This window comes from Salvelinus namaycush, chromosome 15 (assembly GCF_016432855.1).
Source record: "Salvelinus namaycush isolate Seneca chromosome 15, SaNama_1.0, whole genome shotgun sequence".
Taxonomy (NCBI): Eukaryota; Metazoa; Chordata; class Actinopteri; order Salmoniformes; family Salmonidae; genus Salvelinus; species Salvelinus namaycush.
In genome coordinates this window covers 39,072,678-39,093,187 of record NC_052321.1, presented here as the reverse complement: position 1 = coordinate 39,093,187, position 20,510 = coordinate 39,072,678, and the positions used below count along the sequence as shown (strand labels likewise).

Sequence of the window (20,510 nt, the reverse complement as noted above, 5' to 3'; positions counted from 1 at the left end):
TGTGAGTTAAGGCTATTGTGATCTAGCCAGGTGCCTGCATGGAGGGAGGGTGATCGACAGAGAGAGCGAGAGAGAGAGAGAGAAAGAGAGAGAGAGAGAGAGAGAGGAAGGAAAGAAGGAGAGAGTTAGACTGGGTTAATGATATCTAAAGAGCATATGCAAATGAACCAACTTCACTCCGGCAGCTTTGAAGTGTATCAGAAAGTGAAGGATGGGGGTCTCAGTCCGTCCTACCGTGCACCGTGGGGGCGAGGAGGAGATACGGGAGAGAGAGGGAGTGAAAATACAAGGTATAATATTCAAGTCTACGTGACGGTACCTTGCAGAAGGACCCCTCCATTTTTTCGGAAGAAGGGACTCCCTGGCCATATAGGAGGACTGGACATGCTGCAGAAAAAGAGAGAGAGAAAGCATGAGTAAGGAAGAGCCTCGGACTGAATTAGCTCAAATGACAGCCCTGTAAAATATTCCACTAGAGCAGCACTTCTTCAATCTCTATGCAAAACACAGCAAGGGGGTTTCAACCAGTCTCTTACACACACAAAACAGACCACGGTCTTTAAAAAAAAATTTTTTATTTTATTTTACCCCCTTTTTTCTCTCCAATTTCGTGGTATCCAATTGTTAGTAATTACTATCTTGTCTCATCGCTACAACTCCCGTACGGGCTCGGGAGAGACGAAGGTCGAAAGCCATGCGTCCTCCGAAACACAACCCAACCAAGCCGCACTGCTTCTTAACACAGCGCGCCTCCAACCCGGAAGCCAGCCGCACCAATGTGTCGGAGGAAACACCGTGCACCTGGCGACCTGTGGCGTGCACTGCGCCCGGCCCGCCATAGGAGTCGCTGGTGCGCGATGGGACAAAGATATCCCTACCGGCCAAACCCTCCCTAACCCAGACGACGCTAGGCCAGTTGTGCGTCGCCTCACGGACCTCCCGGTCGCGGCTGGCTGCGACAGAGCCTGGGCGCGAACCCAGAATCTCTGGTGGCACAGCTAGCGCTGCGATGCAGTGCCCTAGACCACTGCGCCACCCGGGAGGCCCCTAGACCACGGTCTTTTAGCTGTAACCACATGAGCAGTCATCGAAACACGCACGCACACATGCGCACGGTAACACACACCATTTTGCTCTGAGAGGTGGTGTGTGGGTGTCGATGTGTGTGTATGATAAGAGTTCAAAGGGTTAACAGACTCCTAATACCTTTATCTCTGCAGTCGAGGGGATAAGGAGTGGACACAACTCTCTCTCTCTCTCCATCCTACTCCCTTTATCGCTTTTCTCTCTTTGTCTGTCTGTCACTCTCTCCCCTTTCGCTCTTAATCCTCTCTCCCCGTTGTCTCTCTTTGGCTCTACCTCCCTCTACCTCTCTCTCAGACCAGACAGAGCTATCCCAGATCTAATCAGATGGTAGTCTGATCTTCCACTGAGCTACATCTGAGTACTCCATCCTCTCACATAGATAGGGAGGCACACACACACACGCACGCGCACACAGACACACACCCTGTAACACAACAGATAGCAGAGCCACAGCCAGGCCGTCTACTGCTATGCTCCATGTTAATCTGCTTACTCCATATTAACTAATTGAGCTGTAGAACAAACAGTGGAGCAGGAAGGCACAGCACATTATAGCCCCAAAACGGTGTGTGTGTGTGTGTGTGTGTGTGTGTGTGTGTGTGTGTGTGTGTGTGTGTGTGTGTGTGTGTGCCACCAGCTTAAGACACACACTTGATGAGTTGCCTCAGAAAGAGAGACACGTCTCATTTAAACGATGGAGCGCGAAGGAGAAGAGAAAAAACGTGTTCAACAGGCACCTTAATCAAGCACAGAGCGACCCGTTTCTCCATCTCCATCTCCTGATAAGCAGGGCAGTACGCCGATGACAGATGGCTAGGTCTGACCTGACAATTTGGGATAATTTAGCTGTGGAGAGGAGAGGGCCATCACATCTCCACTCTTCATACAGAGAACGGATACTTTCAATTATAGCTGTGTCGGAATGCTGAGACACTGAATGCTGAGATGTGCGCACACACACACACGCACACGCACACACACACAGGCAAACACACACTCACTGAGCCACACGCATACAAACACACACAGAAGCCTTCTGACTGACTAACAGCCTCATTAGCATATCAGTTGCCTGGCAACCGAAACAACATCGTCAACTTCCTTTTTCCTGTATTAGTATTCATGTATTTGTTTGGAGACATCCAGCCACTAAACACCACTACACTCTTAGAAAAAAAGGGTTCTTCGGCTGTCCCCATAGGAGAACCCTTTTTGGTGGAACTCAAAAGGGTTCTTCTACCCATTGTCTTACATCAGCTAGTGCGTTGATTCCACCTGCACTGATCTGTCTCGTACCTCGCAAAGGATCATGGGATAGATCAAAAGTAGTCCGGCTACAATGTGCTGCCACAACATTTTAAAATATTACCTAGGCGACATCGTCTGCTGAACCTCATTTCTGCCTCAAACATGTCTGAATGAATCTAAGCTAGAACAATAAATGTCAATAATGTTGATGTTTTATTGGTGAGGAAGTCTTAGTCACCCCATTTTACATCTAGCTAAAGATTATTGTCCTTCAATGAGCAGTGTTTCTGAAGTTTGACTATAGGCACGAAAGCTAGCATAGATTTGTTCGGCAACAGCTGAGCCAGTCACTGAAATGTTCTGATAAAAACGAGTTAATTGCATCCTCCATGGAGCCCATTTCATAATTTTACCGTATGTCCCAGCTGCTTGGCATGGTTTTGAAGTAATCGCGAAAAAACAGGCCTTATTTTAGGGCATTTTTCACCCTGCCAGCTCCAAATAGTTCTACTGAGCACGTGGCACCAACTCACCTTCCAAACTTTCTATTCCCAGCCTACTGTTCTCCATCAAAATGCCAGCTTCGCAATCGTTAGCAATGAGATTTACCCACGTAAACCTTGAACGTTTACCTCGGGTAACGGCTACTTGATGTGCGATCTCACTGTTCGGCTGAGTACACGTTGCGGTGACCCACGGTGAAGAGATGGCTGACGCCTAGCGATTTAAAAAAAACATCTGGTCATGGTTTACCAAATTCTTTCTAGAAAAAGGTGTAAAACCTAAAACAAAAAACATGTGTCTGTGTTCTCTTTTTCAAGATTTTGCCAATTTAAACCGCCAGAAAAATTTGAATGACAAACGAAATGATTTTTGGACCAGTTTTGTTGTTTCTAAATGGCTGCTGGGTAATTTGATATGCTTCAAAATCTTTTCATTAGTAGGCATCGAATTGAGTGTATGCTGCGCTGGTTCACTGAGTTGCAACCAAATGGATGGGTCTACCTCGTTGATTTGTAGATTTGTAGACACAGTTGCTACCTCAGATTATGAGCCCAGAGAGGTATGTAGTACCCGCAGATGGCCACGGGGAGGAGAAAGTGAGCTATAAACCCATTCAGTTTTTTGCCTTAAAAACCCTAACCCTAGGTATAAACTATTTTAGCAATAACCCTAACCCTGAACAGATAGTAACCCTAGCTACCCAAATTCAAATGGTAGGGTAGCCTAGAACATTTTTACAAAATATTTTCGTAATAATATTATGTTAATTAATACCATTACAGTACTAAATAGCATTTTCATTGTTTTGTTTTTTTAAGTCAAAACCTCTAAGCATTTGCTGTTTTTTCCCCCATTATTTCTTAATTCATGGTATTTATTATTGCAAGGCAGAACACTTGATAAACAAGCCACATTCTACAGACAATCACGGATTACAAAAAGAAAACCAGCCCAGTCGCGGACCTCGCCGTCTTGCATCCAGACAAATTAAACAACTTCTTTGCGCTTTGAGGACAATACAGTTCCAACGACGCGAACCACTACCAAAGACTGTGGGCTCTCCTTCTCCGGGGCCGACGTGAGTAAAACATTTAAATGTGTTAAACCTTGCAAGGCTGCCAGCCCAGATGGCATCCCTAGCCGCATCCTCAGAGCATGTGCAGACCAGCTGGCTGGTGTGTTTACGGACATATTCAATCGATACCTATCCCAGTCTGCTGTCCCCACATGCTTCAAGATGGCCACGATTGTTCCTGTTCCCAAGAAAGCCAAGGTAACTGAACTAAATGACTATCGCCCCGTAGCACTCCTGTCATCATGAAGTGCTTTGAGAGACTAGTCAAGGATCATATCACCTCCACCCTACCTGTCACCCTAGAACCACTTCAATTTGCTTACCTTCCCAATAGATCCACAGACGATGCAATCGTCATCACACTGCACACTACCCTATTCCATCTGGACAAGAGGAATACCTATATAAGAATGCTGTTCATGGACTACAGCTCAGCATTCAACACCATAGTACCCTCCAAACTCATCATGAAGTTTGAGACCCTAGGTCTCGACCCCGCCCTGTGGAACTGGGTCCTGGACTTCCTGACGGGCCGTCCCCAGGTGATGAAGGTAGGAAACAGCATCTCCACTCCGCTGATCCTCAACCCAGGGGCCCCACAAGGGTGCGTTCTCAGCCCCTCCTGTACTCCCTGTTCACCCATGACTGCCAGGCCAAGCACGCATCCAACTCAATCATCAAGTTTGCAGACGACACAACAGTAGTGGGCTTGATTACCAACGATGACGAGGCAGCCTACAGGGAGGAGGTGAGGGCACTCGGATTGTGGTGTCAGTTTAACAACCTCTCACTCAACGTCAATAAAACAAAGGAAATTATTGTGGACTTCAGGAAACAGCAAGGGTGCACCCCCCCTATCCACATCGACGGGACAGCCGTGGAGAAGGTGGAAAGTTTTAAATTCCTCGGTGTACATACTGTATCATGGACAAACTGAAATGGTCCACTCACACAGACAGTGTGGTGAAGAAGGCGCAACAGCGCCTCTTCAACCTCAGGAGGCTGAAAAAATGTGGCTTGTCACCGAAAACCCTAACTAACTTTTACAGGTGCACAATCGAGAGCATCCTGTCAGGCTGTATGACCGCCTGGTACGGCCCGCCCACAACCAAAGGGCTCTCCAGAGGGTGATGTGGTCTGCACAACGCATCACCGGGGGCAAACTACCTGCCCGTCAGGACACCTACAACAACCGATGTCACAGGAAGGCCAAAAAGATCATCAAGGACAATAACCACTCGAGCAACTGCCTGTTCACCCCGCTTCCATTCAGAAGGCGAGGTCAGTACAAGTGCATCAAAGCTGGGACAGAGAGATTGAAAAACATGTTCTTTCTCAAGGCCATCAGATTGTGTCAAGGCCACTAGCACAGAGAGGCGGCTGCCCACCTACAGACTTGATATCATTGGCCACTTTAATAAATGGAACTTTAATAATGCCACTTTAAGAATGTTTACATATCTCACATTACTTATCTCATATGTATAGTACACTACACTATCTATTATATACTATCTATTGCATCTTAGCCGCTCTGTCACTGCTCATCCATATATTTTATACTTATATATTCTCATCCCATTCCTTTACTAGAGTGTTTGTATTAGGTTTTGTTGTGGAATTATTAGATATTACCTGTTAGATACTGCTGCACTGTCAGATCTAGAAGCATAAACATTTCACTACACTGGCAATAACATCTGCTAACCATGAGTAGGTGACCAATAAAATTTGATTTGAATTGATTTGAAGCATAAGACCATGAAGCATCACTTACAGGCTACAAGCAGCAATATGATTGACATAAAATAGCATTCAACTAAACACTATATGTCCCACTCATTACTTTACAGTTAGCTATATACAGTTGAAGTCGGAAGTTTACATACACTTAGGTTGGAGTCATTAAAACCCGTTTTTCAAACCCTCCAAATGTTTCTTGTTAACAAACTATAGTTTTGGCAAGTCGGTTACGACATCTACTTTGTGCATGACACAAGTAATTTTTCCAACAATTGTTTACAGTCAGATTATTTCACTTATCATTCACTGTATCACAGTGACAGTGGGTTAGAAGTTTACATACACTAAGTTGACTGTGCCTTTAAACAGCTTGGAAAATTCCAGAAAATTATGTCATGGCTTTAGAAGCTCTGATAGGCTAATTGACATCATTTGAGTCAATTGGAGGTGTACCTGTGGATGTATTTCAAGGCCTACCTTCAAACTCAGTGACTCTTTGCTTGACATCATGGGAAAATCAAAAGAAATCAGCCAAGACCTCAGAAAAAAATTGTAGACCTCCACAAGTCTGGTTCATCCTTGGGAGCATTTTCCAAATGCCTGAAGGTACCATGTACATCTGTACAAACAATAGTATGCAAGTATAAACACCATGGGACCACGCAGCCATCATACGCACAGGAAGGAGACGCATTCTGTCTCCTAGAGATGAACGTACTTTGGTGCGAAAAGTGCAAATCAATCCCAGAACAACAGCAAAGGCCCTTGTGAAGATGCTGGAGGAAACAGGTAAAAAAGTATCTACATCCACAGTAAAACGAGTCCTATATCGACATAACCTGAAAGGCCGCTCAGCAAGGAAGAAGCCACTGCTCCAAAACCCCCATAAAAAAGCCAGACTACAGTTTGCAACTGCACATGGGGACAAAGATCACACTTTTTGGAGAAATGTCCTCTGGTCTGATGAAACAAAAATAGAACTGTTTGGCCATAATGACCATCGTTATGTTTGGAGGAAAAAGGGGGAGGCTTGCAAGCCGAAGAACACCATTCCAACCGTGAACCACAGGGGTGGCAGCATCATGTTCTGGGGGTGCTTTGCTGCAGGAGGGACTTGTGCGCTTCACAAAATAGATGGCATCATGAGGCAGGAAAATTCTGTGGATATATTGAAGCAACATCTCAAGACATCAGTCAGGAAGTTAAAGCTTGGTTGCAAATGGGTCTTCCAAATGGACAATGACCCCAAGCATACTTCCAAAGTTGTGGCAAAATGGCTTAAGGACAACAAAGTCAAGGTATTGGAGTGGCGATCACAAAGCCCTGACCTCAATCCTATAGAAAATGTGGGCAGAACTGAAAAAGTGTGTGCGAGCAAGGAGGCCTACAAACCTGACTCAGTTACACCAGCTCTGTCAGGAGGAATGGGCCAAAATTCACCCAACTTATTGTGGGAAGCTTGTGGAAGGCTACCCGAAGCATTTGACCCACGTTCAACAATTTAAAGGCAATGCTACCAAATATGAATTGAGTGTATGTAAACTTCTGACCTACTGGGAATGTGATGAAATAAATCCTTCTCTCTACTATTATTCTGACATTTCACATTCTTTAAATAAAGTGGTGATCCTAACTGACCTAAAACAGGGAATTTTTACTAGGATTAAATGTCAGGAATTGTGAAAAACTGAGTTTAAATGTATTTGGCTAAGGTGTATGTAAACTTCTGACTTCAACTGTACAGTACCAAAAAGACAGATTTCCACCGGCCTAATGTCCATTGCTCGTGTTTTTGGCCCAAGCAAGTCTCTTCATATTATTGATGTCCTTTAGTAGTGGTTTCTTTGCAGCAATTCGACCATGAAGGCCTGATTCACACAGTCTCCTCTGAACAGTTGAAAATAAACTGTTAGCTACACAGCTGACCAAGTCACTGCACTGGCGACCAACGTCCTTGCACAGAATTTGTGCAGGAGATAGCCACCGGTTTGTTTTTATTTTGTCAAAATTACAAACTATTAAATCTCTGTCACAACATTTTAATAATTTAGCTTGCTAGATATTCTGCCTATTTCATGGAGAGTTATACAAGAGTGCAGTGATGTCCAAAATTAGGAACTATGTTTTCATTTTTTGAATGGCGGATGCTCAATATTCAAATTTGAATATGAGTTCCACATCCTACAAGACAGATCGGTCACAGAGTTTCTAAACCCAGAGGCACAACATCGCAAGACTTCTGGGAACGCTTGCGAAACAGACCAAACAGAACAGGCAGGGGGTTTGGTGTTAGAGAGAAGGGAAAGATTCTTCCTTAGTTGTAGATTTTCTCAAAATCTAAAGGCACAACTTAGAATCGAGCCAATGGCTTAAGTAGTTGAACATGTTATACCTCCAACCTCGTGAATGTGACAAACTGACACGTTTTCATTTTCGTGGAAAACTATTTAATATCGAAGGAGTGCCTTTGATTTGATGGCCTGCACATGCGCAGTTCAGTGCGAGACAACCATGACACCAGATGCCGTGTTTCTACACATGAGCTTAGCAAGCCAACGTCACCATGACATTGCCTACAAGTGTGACCATTTGATGTTAGACAATGGTTCTTCCTGGAACCATAAAGGGTTCTTCAAAGGGTTCTCCTATGGGGGCAGCCAAAGAACCCTTCTAGGTTCTAGATAATACTTTTTTTTCTAAGAGTGTATGGATCCAGGTCAAATCATTAGCCGGGCCAACACCAGTCAACAGTCTTGTATGTGATATCATGTTTACCATTTAAAGGGATGAGAGCTCACTGAGTAATTTATTGAGATATTCCAAGTTTGTTTTGACTCTAAAAAGATACAGTATATAACCAACTCTACATGCTAGAAAATATTAAATAAATAGCAGTGATAGCAGACAGTTGTAGGGAAGCAGACAAGTGCAATTTGTCATTAAGTTGAAATAATTACGGCTTTGATTCCCTCTCTATCTGGAGTACAGACATCAATGCCATTAATGTATGTGCATACTGTAGTATAAACCTACATTATACAGTGACACAGTGTATTATAAGCCTACAATTATACAGTGACACAGTGTATTATAAGCCTACAATTATACAGTTACACAGTGTATTATAAGCCTACAATTATACAGTGACATAGTGTAGTATAATCCTACATTACACGGTGACATTGTGTAGCATAAGCCTACATTATACAGTGACATACTATAGTGTCAGTGGAGGCTCCTCGGAGGAGGAAGTGAAGGACCATCCTACTCAGTGAATTTCATAAAAACATTTTAATAGTGAGGGGCCTCCAGAGTGGCGCAGCGGTCTAAGACACTGCACTGTAGTGCTAGAGGCATCACTACAGAGCCGGGTTTGATCCCGGGCTGTGTCGCAGCCGGCCGCGACTGGGAGACCCATGAGGCGGCACACAATTGGCCCAATGTCGTCCGGGTTAGGGAATGGTTTGGCCGGCTGGGATGTCCTTGTCCCATCGTGCTCTAGCGACTACTTGTGCATACACGCAGACTTCGGTCGCCAGCTGTACGGTGTTTCCTCTGAAACATTGGTGCGGCTGGCTTCCAGGTTAAGCGAGCAGCGTGTCAAGAAGTAGTGCGGCTTGGCGGGGTCGTGTTTCGGAGGACGCATGACTCTTGAGCTTCGCCTCTCCCTAGTCCATACGGGAGTTGCAGCGATGGAACCGCCAGTGTAACTGCTAAACTGCTTGCTGTACACTGTACTGCATGATTGTAGCGGGTTTACTAACGTGTTAGTTCGAGTAGCTATGTTGACTATGACGTTAGCTAATATGGTGACAACGATGTAACCTGTGTGTTGCAGTTATGGTATGAATGTTTGGCTTGGAACGTTTTTTTGCCTGGTTACAGACAGCTGTTGTGTTGTGCACTGAAGTCCACAAGCGAAGGGAAAAGGTGAGAGGAAAAGAGCGCGTAGATGAGAGAAGGAATTATACAACGAGTGATGATGATGTTTGTATGTGGCTGCTATGAAAGTGAACTGTGTGTGCGGAGGATCCGGGGTGTATTCATTCAGCAGATTCTGTTGAAAAACGTTTCTCAAATGCAACAAGGTTAAACCAATCGAAACTTGTTTGCAACTGTTTGGACTGATGATTACACCCTAGATAAGCTAGATGCAGGCAAAAGTGTGCAAGGTGGTATTGAAAGTGTCACTAGCTAAGTTTCCATCCAATTGGCGACAAATTTTCATGCGAATACTCTAAAATCCACATAAAAACATGCACATATTCCCAACAGAAATGTGTTTCCATCAAATTAAACTGTTGCAGATAAAATGCTGTGAGTGATGATGTAGTGCACATAAAAATACCTTTTGCGGTTAAATGTATCTAATAAAAAATACAAGTTAAACTCTACTGATGGTTTTCTCACCAAAAATGTGTCCTTATATAGCGAGTGTGCCCACTCTGGTATTGGCACGTGTGCTCTAGCCCACAGCGCTATCTGCATGCTGTTGGCTAAAGCGTCTGTATAGCCTACATGATGAGATCATTACGGACAAAAGAGAGAGATTCTTTTTATTTGTCAAACGGCAGTCAAGCATCGATGATCATGTCACCAGAATAAGACCCTCAATATTTATTGGAAAGGAACATCAAGCTCATCACAGTGCACTTTCACCACCCTGTGAACTTGTTTCATCTGTAGCCTAATAAACTGCATGGTTTCCCAAATCGTAGTGGGAGGACCAAACAACATGTCATCGCGTGCCTCCAAGTTTACTTCGATAGGATGATTATTATGTCAATATTTGCACATAAAAACGTTTCCACCGACATTTCTTTGCATTATTCATTTTACAGACACAAAAAGATCCGGCCTTCTATAGTGTATTTTGTTTTGTCGACATTTGGAAAGTTTACCCCCCCAAAAATCTGTTTCCATCAGGCCTGTCGTGACATTTTTTATCCAACATGTACGTTACTCGCATAAAAAGGTTGGATCCAATTTGTCTCTCGACCTGTGCACCTGCGTTATAAACTTCCATTCATAGCAACATCATGATGGATATAGGGAACATTTGATTGTCATTGTAGCCTACACCTATTGATGTTACATTGAATGGAATATGAATGACAGTCATCCAATATGCTGTAATAGAAATAAGGCCATGCTCATAAAAAAAAAACTGTGTCCTCCCTAATCTTAAACGGCACCGACCGCCACTGTGTAGTATAAGCCTACATTATACAGTGACATAATGTAGTATAAGCCTGCATTATACAGAGCCATTAGTACATGACTGTACTAGGTCCAACCGCTTTGCCGCAAGTTTAAAAAGACTCTTTGTTTTCCTACAGACTCTTTGTTTTCCTTTGACTGTGAGTCTCTCTCAGTCACAGCGCCCTACTTTCCCCTGCGCCTGAAATAGAGAGGGCTCTGTTGAAAAGTGTGTGTGTGTGTGTGTGTGTGTGTGTGTGTGTGTGTGTGTGTGTGTGTGTGTGTGTGTGTGTGTGTGTGTGTGTGTGTGTGTGTGTGTGTGTGTGTGTGTGTGTGTGTGTGTGTGTGTGTGTGTGTGTATGTGACCTATAGTTTGCACTGACTTAACCATTGCTCCACAAAATCTACAGACGTATTACTAAGTTGCAAGTTATTAACTTTCTTTGAGACTGTAATTAAAGTCACAATATCAATTGGACCCAGTGTAAAGTACAGTAGGTGGAGGGATACAATAGCCGTGGTTCGGCTCTGTTCTTAGGTTAGTTCACCAGGGGCCAGCCCAGTGTTCATAGTCCCAGTCCACATATGCTTGGCGTCGGGTTACCACCCAGGTATGTGTTGCCATGGTAACAGCATGACTGGTGGTGTCAGTCGAGCCCAGCGTTTCGTTCAATTCAGCTGTACGGACAGAATAATGCAAACATGGACGGGCTTTTGACATCTCCTTTTTCAATCTGCTCTCTTTTTCCTCTGTCGCTATATAAACTCATACTGCAGTTAGCACCAACAAGATAGACAGAAATAGCATCTGTGGTCTGTAATTTATATTTCCTGTACACATAAAGAAATAATCCCTGAGTTGACCATAACTTAGAATTCACCTTTAAGAAAGAGTTTGGTTTGGTTGCACGTTAGGTCAAATGGTAATTTAGAACAAAGAAATAACTTGTGTGAGAACTATGGCCGTAGCTTTATCAATAACTGTATTTCAGCAGAGGAACTGAATTGCAAACCAACAAACCAACACTAAAATCTCGGCTAAAGCTTGTAGCCTGCTCCCGAGTGGCACAGCGGTTATAGGCACTGCATCTCAATGCAAGAGGCGTCACTGCAGTCCTTGGTTCGAATCCAGGCTGCATCACATCCGGCTGTGATTGGGAATCCCATAGGGCGGTGCACAATTGGCCCAGTGTCGTCCGGGCTTGGCCGGGGTAAGCTGTCGTTGTAAATAAGAATTTGTTCTGACTTGCCTAGTTAAATAAAGGTCAAATAAAAATAGCTCTGTATTGTTTGGAGTGACAATGACCATAGGAGTTGACAAGACAGCACAAACACATCTGGGTTCAGGCTATGAAGTTTGGATTTTCTTCTGTAGGGCAACATCAACAGAGAGCTGAGTTTCAAAGGTAAAAAGTGACATGAGATAGACTTGAACCAGGAGCTTCACAGTACCATGGAAACAGCTGTTACTGTTTTGACGGAAGTGACCCTATACAGATTTGAAGCCCCTCTAAGAAGTGGATCTGTGTGTGCTTGCGTGTGCGTGCACACACACGTGTGTTAACTAAAGGCAGAATCCTAACTTCAAAACATGTACGTGGAACTCACAACTGACCCTTTCTGCACTAACTTTTTTTGACTCATCAAATACGCTGCTGTTACTGTTTATCCTGTTGCCTAGTTACTTTAGCCCTAACTATATGTACATATCTTCCTCAATTACTTTGTACCCCAGCACATCGACTGAGTACTGGGGCGGCAGGTAGCCTAGTGGTTAGAGCGTTGGGCCAGTAACTGAAAGGTTGCTAGATCGAATCCCTGAGATGACAAGGTAAAAATCTGCCCCTGAACAAGGCAGTTAACCCACTGTTCCTCGGCCGTCATTGTAAATAAGAATTTGTTCTTAACTGACTTGCCTAATTAAATAAAGGATACTTAAATAAAAGTACTGGTACCCCGTGTATATTTTATCATTACTCATTGTGTATTTATTCCTTGTGTTATTATTTTTCTATTATTTATCTTTCTTTCTCTCTGCATCGTTTCTCTCTCCTGTTGTTTACGAAGCATGTGACAAATACATTTGATTTAATTCCTTCCAAATCTCCCTTTGACAAGAATGCCTGATTCACACAAAAGATGGAGCTGAGTGCCACAACTCAGGATCCATCCTTAAGTCTACAGACACACTGTTGTAGAGAAGTGAAACTGGCAGACACACTTTTACTCTAACCACAGAAACGTGTGGCCCTCCCTCGACATCCCTTTGACCACAGAAACATGGCCCTCCCTCGCCATCCCTTTGACAAATCAGACCATGACTCCATCCTCCTGCTTCCTGTTTACAAGCAAAAACTCAAACAGGAAGCCCAGTACGGAAGTGGTCCGACAAAGCGGACACTTAGCTACAAGACTGCTTCGCTAACACGGACTGGAATATGTTCAGGGATTCATCCGATAACATTAAGGAGTTTACCACATCACAGACGACGGTGAGACGGCAAAGAGGGACGAGGTCAGAGACCTGGCAGTTAGATGCCAGGGCAACAACCTCTCCCTCAACGTCAGCAAGACAAAGGAGCTGACGTGGACTACAGAAAACGGATGGTCGAGCATGCCCCCATCCACATCAACGGGGCTGTAGTGGAGCGGGTAAGGAGCTTCAAGTTCCTTGGTGTCCACATCACTAAGGATTTAATATGGTTCTCTCACATCAGCACAGTCGAGAAAAAGGTTGAAAAGATGTGTCATGGCCCCTCAGATCCTCAAAACATTCTACAGCTGCACCACTGAGAGCATCTTGACTGCATCAAGACTCTTGGTATGGCAACTGCACTGCCCTCAATCGCAAGGAGCTACTGAGGATGGTGCGGACGCCCCAGAACATCACTGGGGCCGAACTCTTTGCCATCCAGGACCTCTATACCAGGCGGTGTCAGAGGAAGATCTGGAAAATGTTCAGACCCAAGCCATAGACTGTTAACTCTGCTTCTGCACGGCAAGCGGTACCGGATTGCCAAGTCTGGGACCAAAAGGCACCTGAACAGCTTATTGGCAGACACACTTTTACTCTAGTGAAAGTAGAGTAAGACTGCTGAACAGTTAATCAGATGGCTAACCGGACTATTGCATTGACCCTTTTTTGCACTGACTCTATGCACACACACACACACACACACACACACACACACACACACACACACACACACACACACACACACACACACACACACACACACACACACACACACACACACACACACACACACCTTACATATACTCACACACACAAAACATGAATATTGACGTCATACACACACACACGCACACACATGTACACACTTTCACACTCTCCACTTTCACTCCTCCCACTCTGTTAATTATCTATCCTGATTGCCAGTCACTTTTACCCCTACCTACGTGTACATACTACCTTAACTACCTCATACCCCTAAACATTTACACAGTACCGGTACTCCTTGTATATACAGTGCATTTGGAAAGTATTCAGACCCCTTGACTTTTCAAAATGTTGTTACATTGCAGCCTTATTCTAAAATGTATTAAATAAAACATTTTCCCTCATCAATCTACACACAATGCCCGAAAATGACAAAGCGAAAACAGATTTGTATACATTTTAGCAAATGTATTTCAAACAAAAAACAGAAATACCTTATTTACATAAATATTCAGACCTCAGGTGCATCCTGTTTCCAATGATCATCCTTGAGATGTTTCTACGACTTGATTGGAGTCCACCTGTGGTAAATTCAATTGATTGGACATAATTTGGAAAGGCACACACCTGTCTATATAAGGTCCCACAGTTGACAGTGCATGTCAGAGCAAAAACCAAGCCTTGAGGTTGAAGGAATTGTCCGTAGAGTTCTGAGACAGGATTGTGTCGAGGCACAGATCTGGGGAAGGCTACTAAAAAAATATGCAGCATTGAAGGTCCCCAAGAACACAGTGGCCTCCATCATTCTTAAATAGAAGAAGTTTGGAACCACCAAGACCCTTCCTAGAGCTTGCCGCCAGGGAGGTGACCAAGAACCCGATTGTCACTCTGACAGAGCTCCAGAGTTTCTCTGTGGAGATGGGAGAACCTTCCAGAAGGACAACCATCTCTGCAGCACTCCACCAATCAGGCCTTTATGGTAGAGTGGCCAGACGGAAGCCACTCCTCAGTAAAAGGCATATGACAGCCAGCTTGGAGTTTGCCAAAAGGCACCTAAAGGACTCTCAAAGAAACAAGATTCTCTGGTCTGATGAAACCAAGATTGAACTCTTTGGCCTGAATGCCAAGCGGCACGTCTGGAGGAAACCTGGCACCATCCCTACGGTGAATCATGGTGGAGGCAACATCATGCTGTGGGGATGTTCTTCAGCGGAAGGGACTGGGAGACTAGTCAGGATCGAGGGAAAGATAAACGGAGCAAAGTACAGCGAGATCTTTGATGAAAACCTACTCCAGAGCGCTCAGGACCTTAGACTGGGGCGAAGGTTCACCTTCCAACAGGACAACAACCCTAAGCACACAGCCAAGACAATGCAGGAGTGGCTTCGGGACAAGTCTCTGAATGTCCTTGAGTGGCCCAGCCAGAGCCTGGACTTGAACACGATCGAACATCTCTGAAGAGACCTGAAAATAGCTGTGCAGCGACACTCCCCATCCAACCTGACAGAGACACTACAGTGGTGGGCTTGATTACCAACAATGATGAGACGGCCTACAGGGAGGAGGTGAGGGCCCTCGGAGTGTGGTGTCAGGAAAATAACCTTACACTCAACGTCAACAAAACAAAGGAGATGCTCGTGGACTTCAGGAAACAGCAGAGGGAGCACCCCCCTATCCACATCGACAGGACAGTAGTGGAGAGGGTAGTAAGTTTTAAGTTCCTCAGCGTACACATCACGGACAAACTGAATTGGTCCACCCACACAGACAACGTGGTGAAGAAGGCGCAGCAGCGCCTCTTCAACCTCAGGAGGCTAAAGAAATTTGGCTTGTCACCAAAAGCACTCACAAACTTTTACAGATGCACAATCGAGAGCATCCTGTCGGCTGTATCACCGCCTGGTACGGCAACTGCTCCGCCCACAACTGTAAGGCTCTCCAGAGGGTAGTGAGGTCTGCACAACGCATCACCGGGGGCAAACTACCTGCCCTCCAGGACACCTACACCACCCGATGTCACAGGAAGGCCATAAAGATCATCAAGGACAACAACCACCCGAGCCACTGCCTGTTCACCCCGCTATCATCCAGAAGGCGAGGTCAGTACAGGTGCATTAAAGCAGGGACCGAGAGACTGAAAAACAGCTTCTATCTCAAGGCCATCAGACTGTTAAACAGCCACCACTAACATTGAGTGGCTGCTGCCAACATACTGACTCAACTCCAGCCACTTTAATAATGGAAAAATTGATGTAAAAAATGTATCACTAGCCACTTTAAACAATGCCACTTAATATAATGTTTACATACCCTACATTACTCATCTCATATGTATATACTGTACTCGATACCATCTACTGCATCTTGCCTATGCCGTTCTGCACAGACCATACAAACGCTTCACACCGCGTGGCCGCTGCCACCCTAACCTGGTGGTCCCAGCGCGCACGACCCACGTGGAGTTCCAGGTCTCCGGCAGCCTCTGGAACTGCCGATCTGCGGCCAACAAGGCAGAGTTCATCTCAGCCTATGCTTCCCTCCAGTCCCTCGACTTCTTGGCACTGACGGAAACATGGATTACCACAGATAACACTGCTACTCCTACTGCTCTCTCCTCGTCTGCCCACGTGTTCTCGCACACCCCGAGAGCTTCTGGTCAGCGGGGTGGTGGCACTGGGATCCTCATCTCTCCCAAGTGGACATTCTCTCTTTCTCCCCTGACCCATCTGTCTATCGCCTCCTTTGAATTCCATGCTGTCACAGTTACCAGCCCTTTCAAGCTTAACATCCTTATCATTTATCGCCCTCCAGGTTCCCTTGGAGAGTTCATCAATGAGCTTGACGCCTTGATAAGTTCCTTCCCTGAGGATGGCTCACCTCTCACAGTTCTGGGTGACTTTAACCTCCCCACGTCTACCTTTGACTCATTCCTCTCTGCCTCCCTCTTTCCACTCCTCTCCTCTTTTGACCTCACCCTCTCACCTTCCCCCCCTACTCACAAGGCAGGCAATACGCTTGACCTCATCTTTACTAGATGCTGTTCTTCCACTAATCTCATTGCAACTCCCCTCCAAGTCTCCGACCACTACCTTGTATCCTTTTCCCTCTCGCTCTCATCCAACACTTCCCACTCTGCCCCTACTCGGATGGTATCGCGCCGTCCCAACCTTCGCTCTCTCTCCCCCGCTACTCTCTCCTCTTCCATCCTATCATCTCTTCCCTCTGCTCAAACCTTCTCCAACCTATCTCCTGATTCTGCCTCCTCAACCCTCCTCTCCTCCCTTTCTGCATCCTTTGACTCTCTATGTCCCCTATCCTCCAGGCCGGCTCGGTCCTCCCCTCCTGCTCCGTGGCTCGACGACTCATTGCGAGCTCACAGAACAGGGCTCCGGGCAGCCGAGCGGAAATGGAGGAGAACTCGCCTCCCTGCGAACCTACACTCGATCCCTCCGATGTCAACAACTACAGACCAGTATCCCTTCTTTCTTTTCTCTCCAAAACTCTTGAACGTGCCGTCCTTGGCCAGCTCTCCTGCTATCTCTCTCAGAATGACCTTCTTGATCCAAATCAGTCAGGTTTCAAGACTAGTCATTCAACTGAGACTGCTCTTCTCTGTGTCACGGAGGCGCTCCGCACTGCTAAAGCTAACTCTCTCTCCTCTGCTCTCATCCTTCTAGACCTATCGGCTGCCTTTGATACTGTGAACCATCAGATCCTCCTCTCCACCCTCTCCGAGTTGGGCATCTCCGGCGCGGCCCACGCTTGGATTGCGTCCTACCTGACAGGTCGCTCCTACCAGGTGGCGTGGCGAGAATCTGTCTCCTCACCACGTGCTCTCACCACTGGTGTCCCCCAGGGCTCTGTTCTAGGCCCTCTCCTATTCTCGCTATACACCAAGTCACTTGGCTCTGTCATAACCTCACATGGTCTCTCCTATCATTGCTATGCAGACGACACACAATTAATCTTCTCCTTTCCCCCTTCTGATAACCAGGTGGCGAATCGCATCTCTGCATGTCTGGCAGACATATCAGTGTGGATGACGGATCACCACCTCAAGCTGAACCTCGGCAAGACGGAGCTGCTCTTCCTCCCGGGGAAGGACTGCCCGTTCCATGATCTCGCCATCACGGTTGACAACTCCATTGTGTCCTCCTCCCAGAGCGCTAAGAACCTTGGCGTGATCCTGGACAACACCCTGTCGTTCTCAACTAACATCAAGGTGGTGGCCCGTTCCTGTAGGTTCATGCTCTACAACATTCGCAGAGTACGACCCTGCCTCACACAGGAAGCGGTGCAGGTCCTAATCCAGGCACTTGTCATCTCCCGTCTGGATTACTGCAACTCGCTGTTGGCTGGGCTCCCTGCCTGTGCCATTAAACCCCTACAACTCATCCAGAACGCCGCAGCCCGTCTGGTGTTCAACCTTCCCAAGTTCTCTCACGTCACCCCGCTCCTCCACTGTCTCCACTGGCTTCCAGTTGAAGCTCGCATCCGCTACAAGACCATGGTGCTTGCCTACGGAGCTGTGAGGGGAACGGCACCTCCGTACCTTCAGGCTCTGATCAGGCCCTACACCCAAACAAGGGCACTGCGTTCATCCACCTCTGGCCTGCTCGCCTCCCTACCTCTGAGGAAGTACAGTTCCCGCTCAGCCCAGTCAAAACTGTTCGCTGCTCTGGCACCCCAATGGTGGAACAAACTCCCTCACGACGCCAGGTCAGCGGAGTCAATCACCACCTTCCGGAGACACCTGAAACCCCACCTCTTTAAGGAATACCTAGGATAGGATAAAGTAATCCTTCTAACCCCCCCCCCCCCCCCCCCTTAAAATATTTAGATGCACTATTGTAAAGTGGCTGTTCCACTGGATATCATAAGGTGAATGCACCAATTTGTAAGTCGCTCTGGATAAGAGCGTCTGCTAAATGACTTAAATGTAATGTAAATGTTCTGTACCATCACTCATTCATATATTTTTAAATACATATTCTACATCCCTTTACACTTGTGTGTATAAGGTAGTTGTTGTGAAATTGCTAGGTTAGATTACTCGTGGGTTATTACTGCATTGTCGGAACTAGAAGCACAAGCATTTCGCTACACTCACATTAACATCTGCTAACCATGTGTATGTGACAAATACAATTTGATTTGATTTGATTTGAGATGCTCTGCAGCGAAGAATGTGAGAAACTCCCCAAATACAGGTGTTCCAAGCTTGTAGCGTCATACCCAAGATGACTCAAGGCTGTAATCGCTGCCAAAGGTGCTTCGACAAAGTACTGAGTAAATAGTCTGAATACTTGTGATATTTCAGTTTTGTATTTGTAATATATTTGCAAAAATTTCTAAAAACCTGTTTTTGCTTTGTCATTATGGGGTATTATGTGTAGATTGATGAGGAAAAAAAACAGATTTAATCAATTTTAATATACGGCTGTAATGTAAGAAAAAGTGGTCTGTTATTCATTGTGTTACTATTTTCTATTTTTATTTGCACATTTTCATACTTTTTTTAACTGTGCATTGTTGGGAAAGGGCTTGTAAAGTAAGCATTTCACGGTAAAGTCTACACCTGTTGTATTCGGCGCATTGTGACAAATAAAATGTGATTTGATTTGACACAACGAGTGTGTTGTTGTGTGCGCCAGTAAGTACTAGGTCTGGGATGAGGAGAGGGGGTGGGGGTGTTTGGATGCAGTAGAGCAGAGCAGAGTGGAACTAGAGAGCGCAGCGCTAACATTTGTGTACACCACAGGAGGCCAGCAAGCACAGCATTCTTTGTTTGTGTTTTTATGAGAAACACATGGGCTTCTGGCACAATCCTCTCCTTCATTCTCTCTCTCCATCCCTCGTTTTCTGTCCTCCTCTCTAACCAGTGGTGGAAAAAGTACCCAATTGTCATACTTGAGTAAAAGTAAAGATACCTTAATAGAAAATGACTCAAGTGAAAATGAAAGTCACCCAGTAAAATACTACTTGAGTAAAAGTCTAAAAGTATTTGATTGTAAATATACTTTAGTATCAAACGTAAATGTAATTGCTAAAATATACTTACATTTTAAATATACGGATAGCGGGGCTATCTCCAACACTCGGACATCATTTACAAACGAAACGTGTGTTTAGTCAGTCCACCAAATCAGAGGCAGTAGGGATGACCAGGGATGTTCTATTGATAAGTGTGTGAATTAGACCATTTTCCTGTCCTGCTCAGCATTCAAAATGTAATGAGTACTTTTGGGTGTCAGGGAAAATGTATGGAGTAAAAAGTACATTATTTCATTAGGAATGTAGTGAAGTAAAAGTAAACATTGCCAAAAATATTAATAGTAAAGTAAAGTATTTTTTACTTATGTACTTTACACTACTGTCTCTAACTCTCTCTTCTCAATACCTCTCTCTGTAACTCTTCCTTCTCCCCATGTCTATCTTTCTGTCCTTCTCTACTCTTTTCTCTTTCTCCTTCTC

At 45.2% G+C, this 20,510-nt stretch overlaps 1 protein-coding gene across 2 annotated transcripts in view; it reads right to left on the bottom strand.

Annotated features, from left to right (window-relative positions):
* foxn3 (forkhead box N3) overlaps positions 1–20,510 on the bottom strand; it is a 115,620-nt gene that overhangs the window by 34,459 nt on the left and 60,651 nt on the right. For both annotated transcript variants that reach the window (XM_039009904.1, XM_039009903.1), the window contains exon 4: positions 320–387. In XM_039009904.1, coding sequence (XP_038865832.1) covers positions 320–387 — 68 coding nt within the window. The remainder of the gene's footprint in view (positions 1–319; positions 388–20,510) is intronic.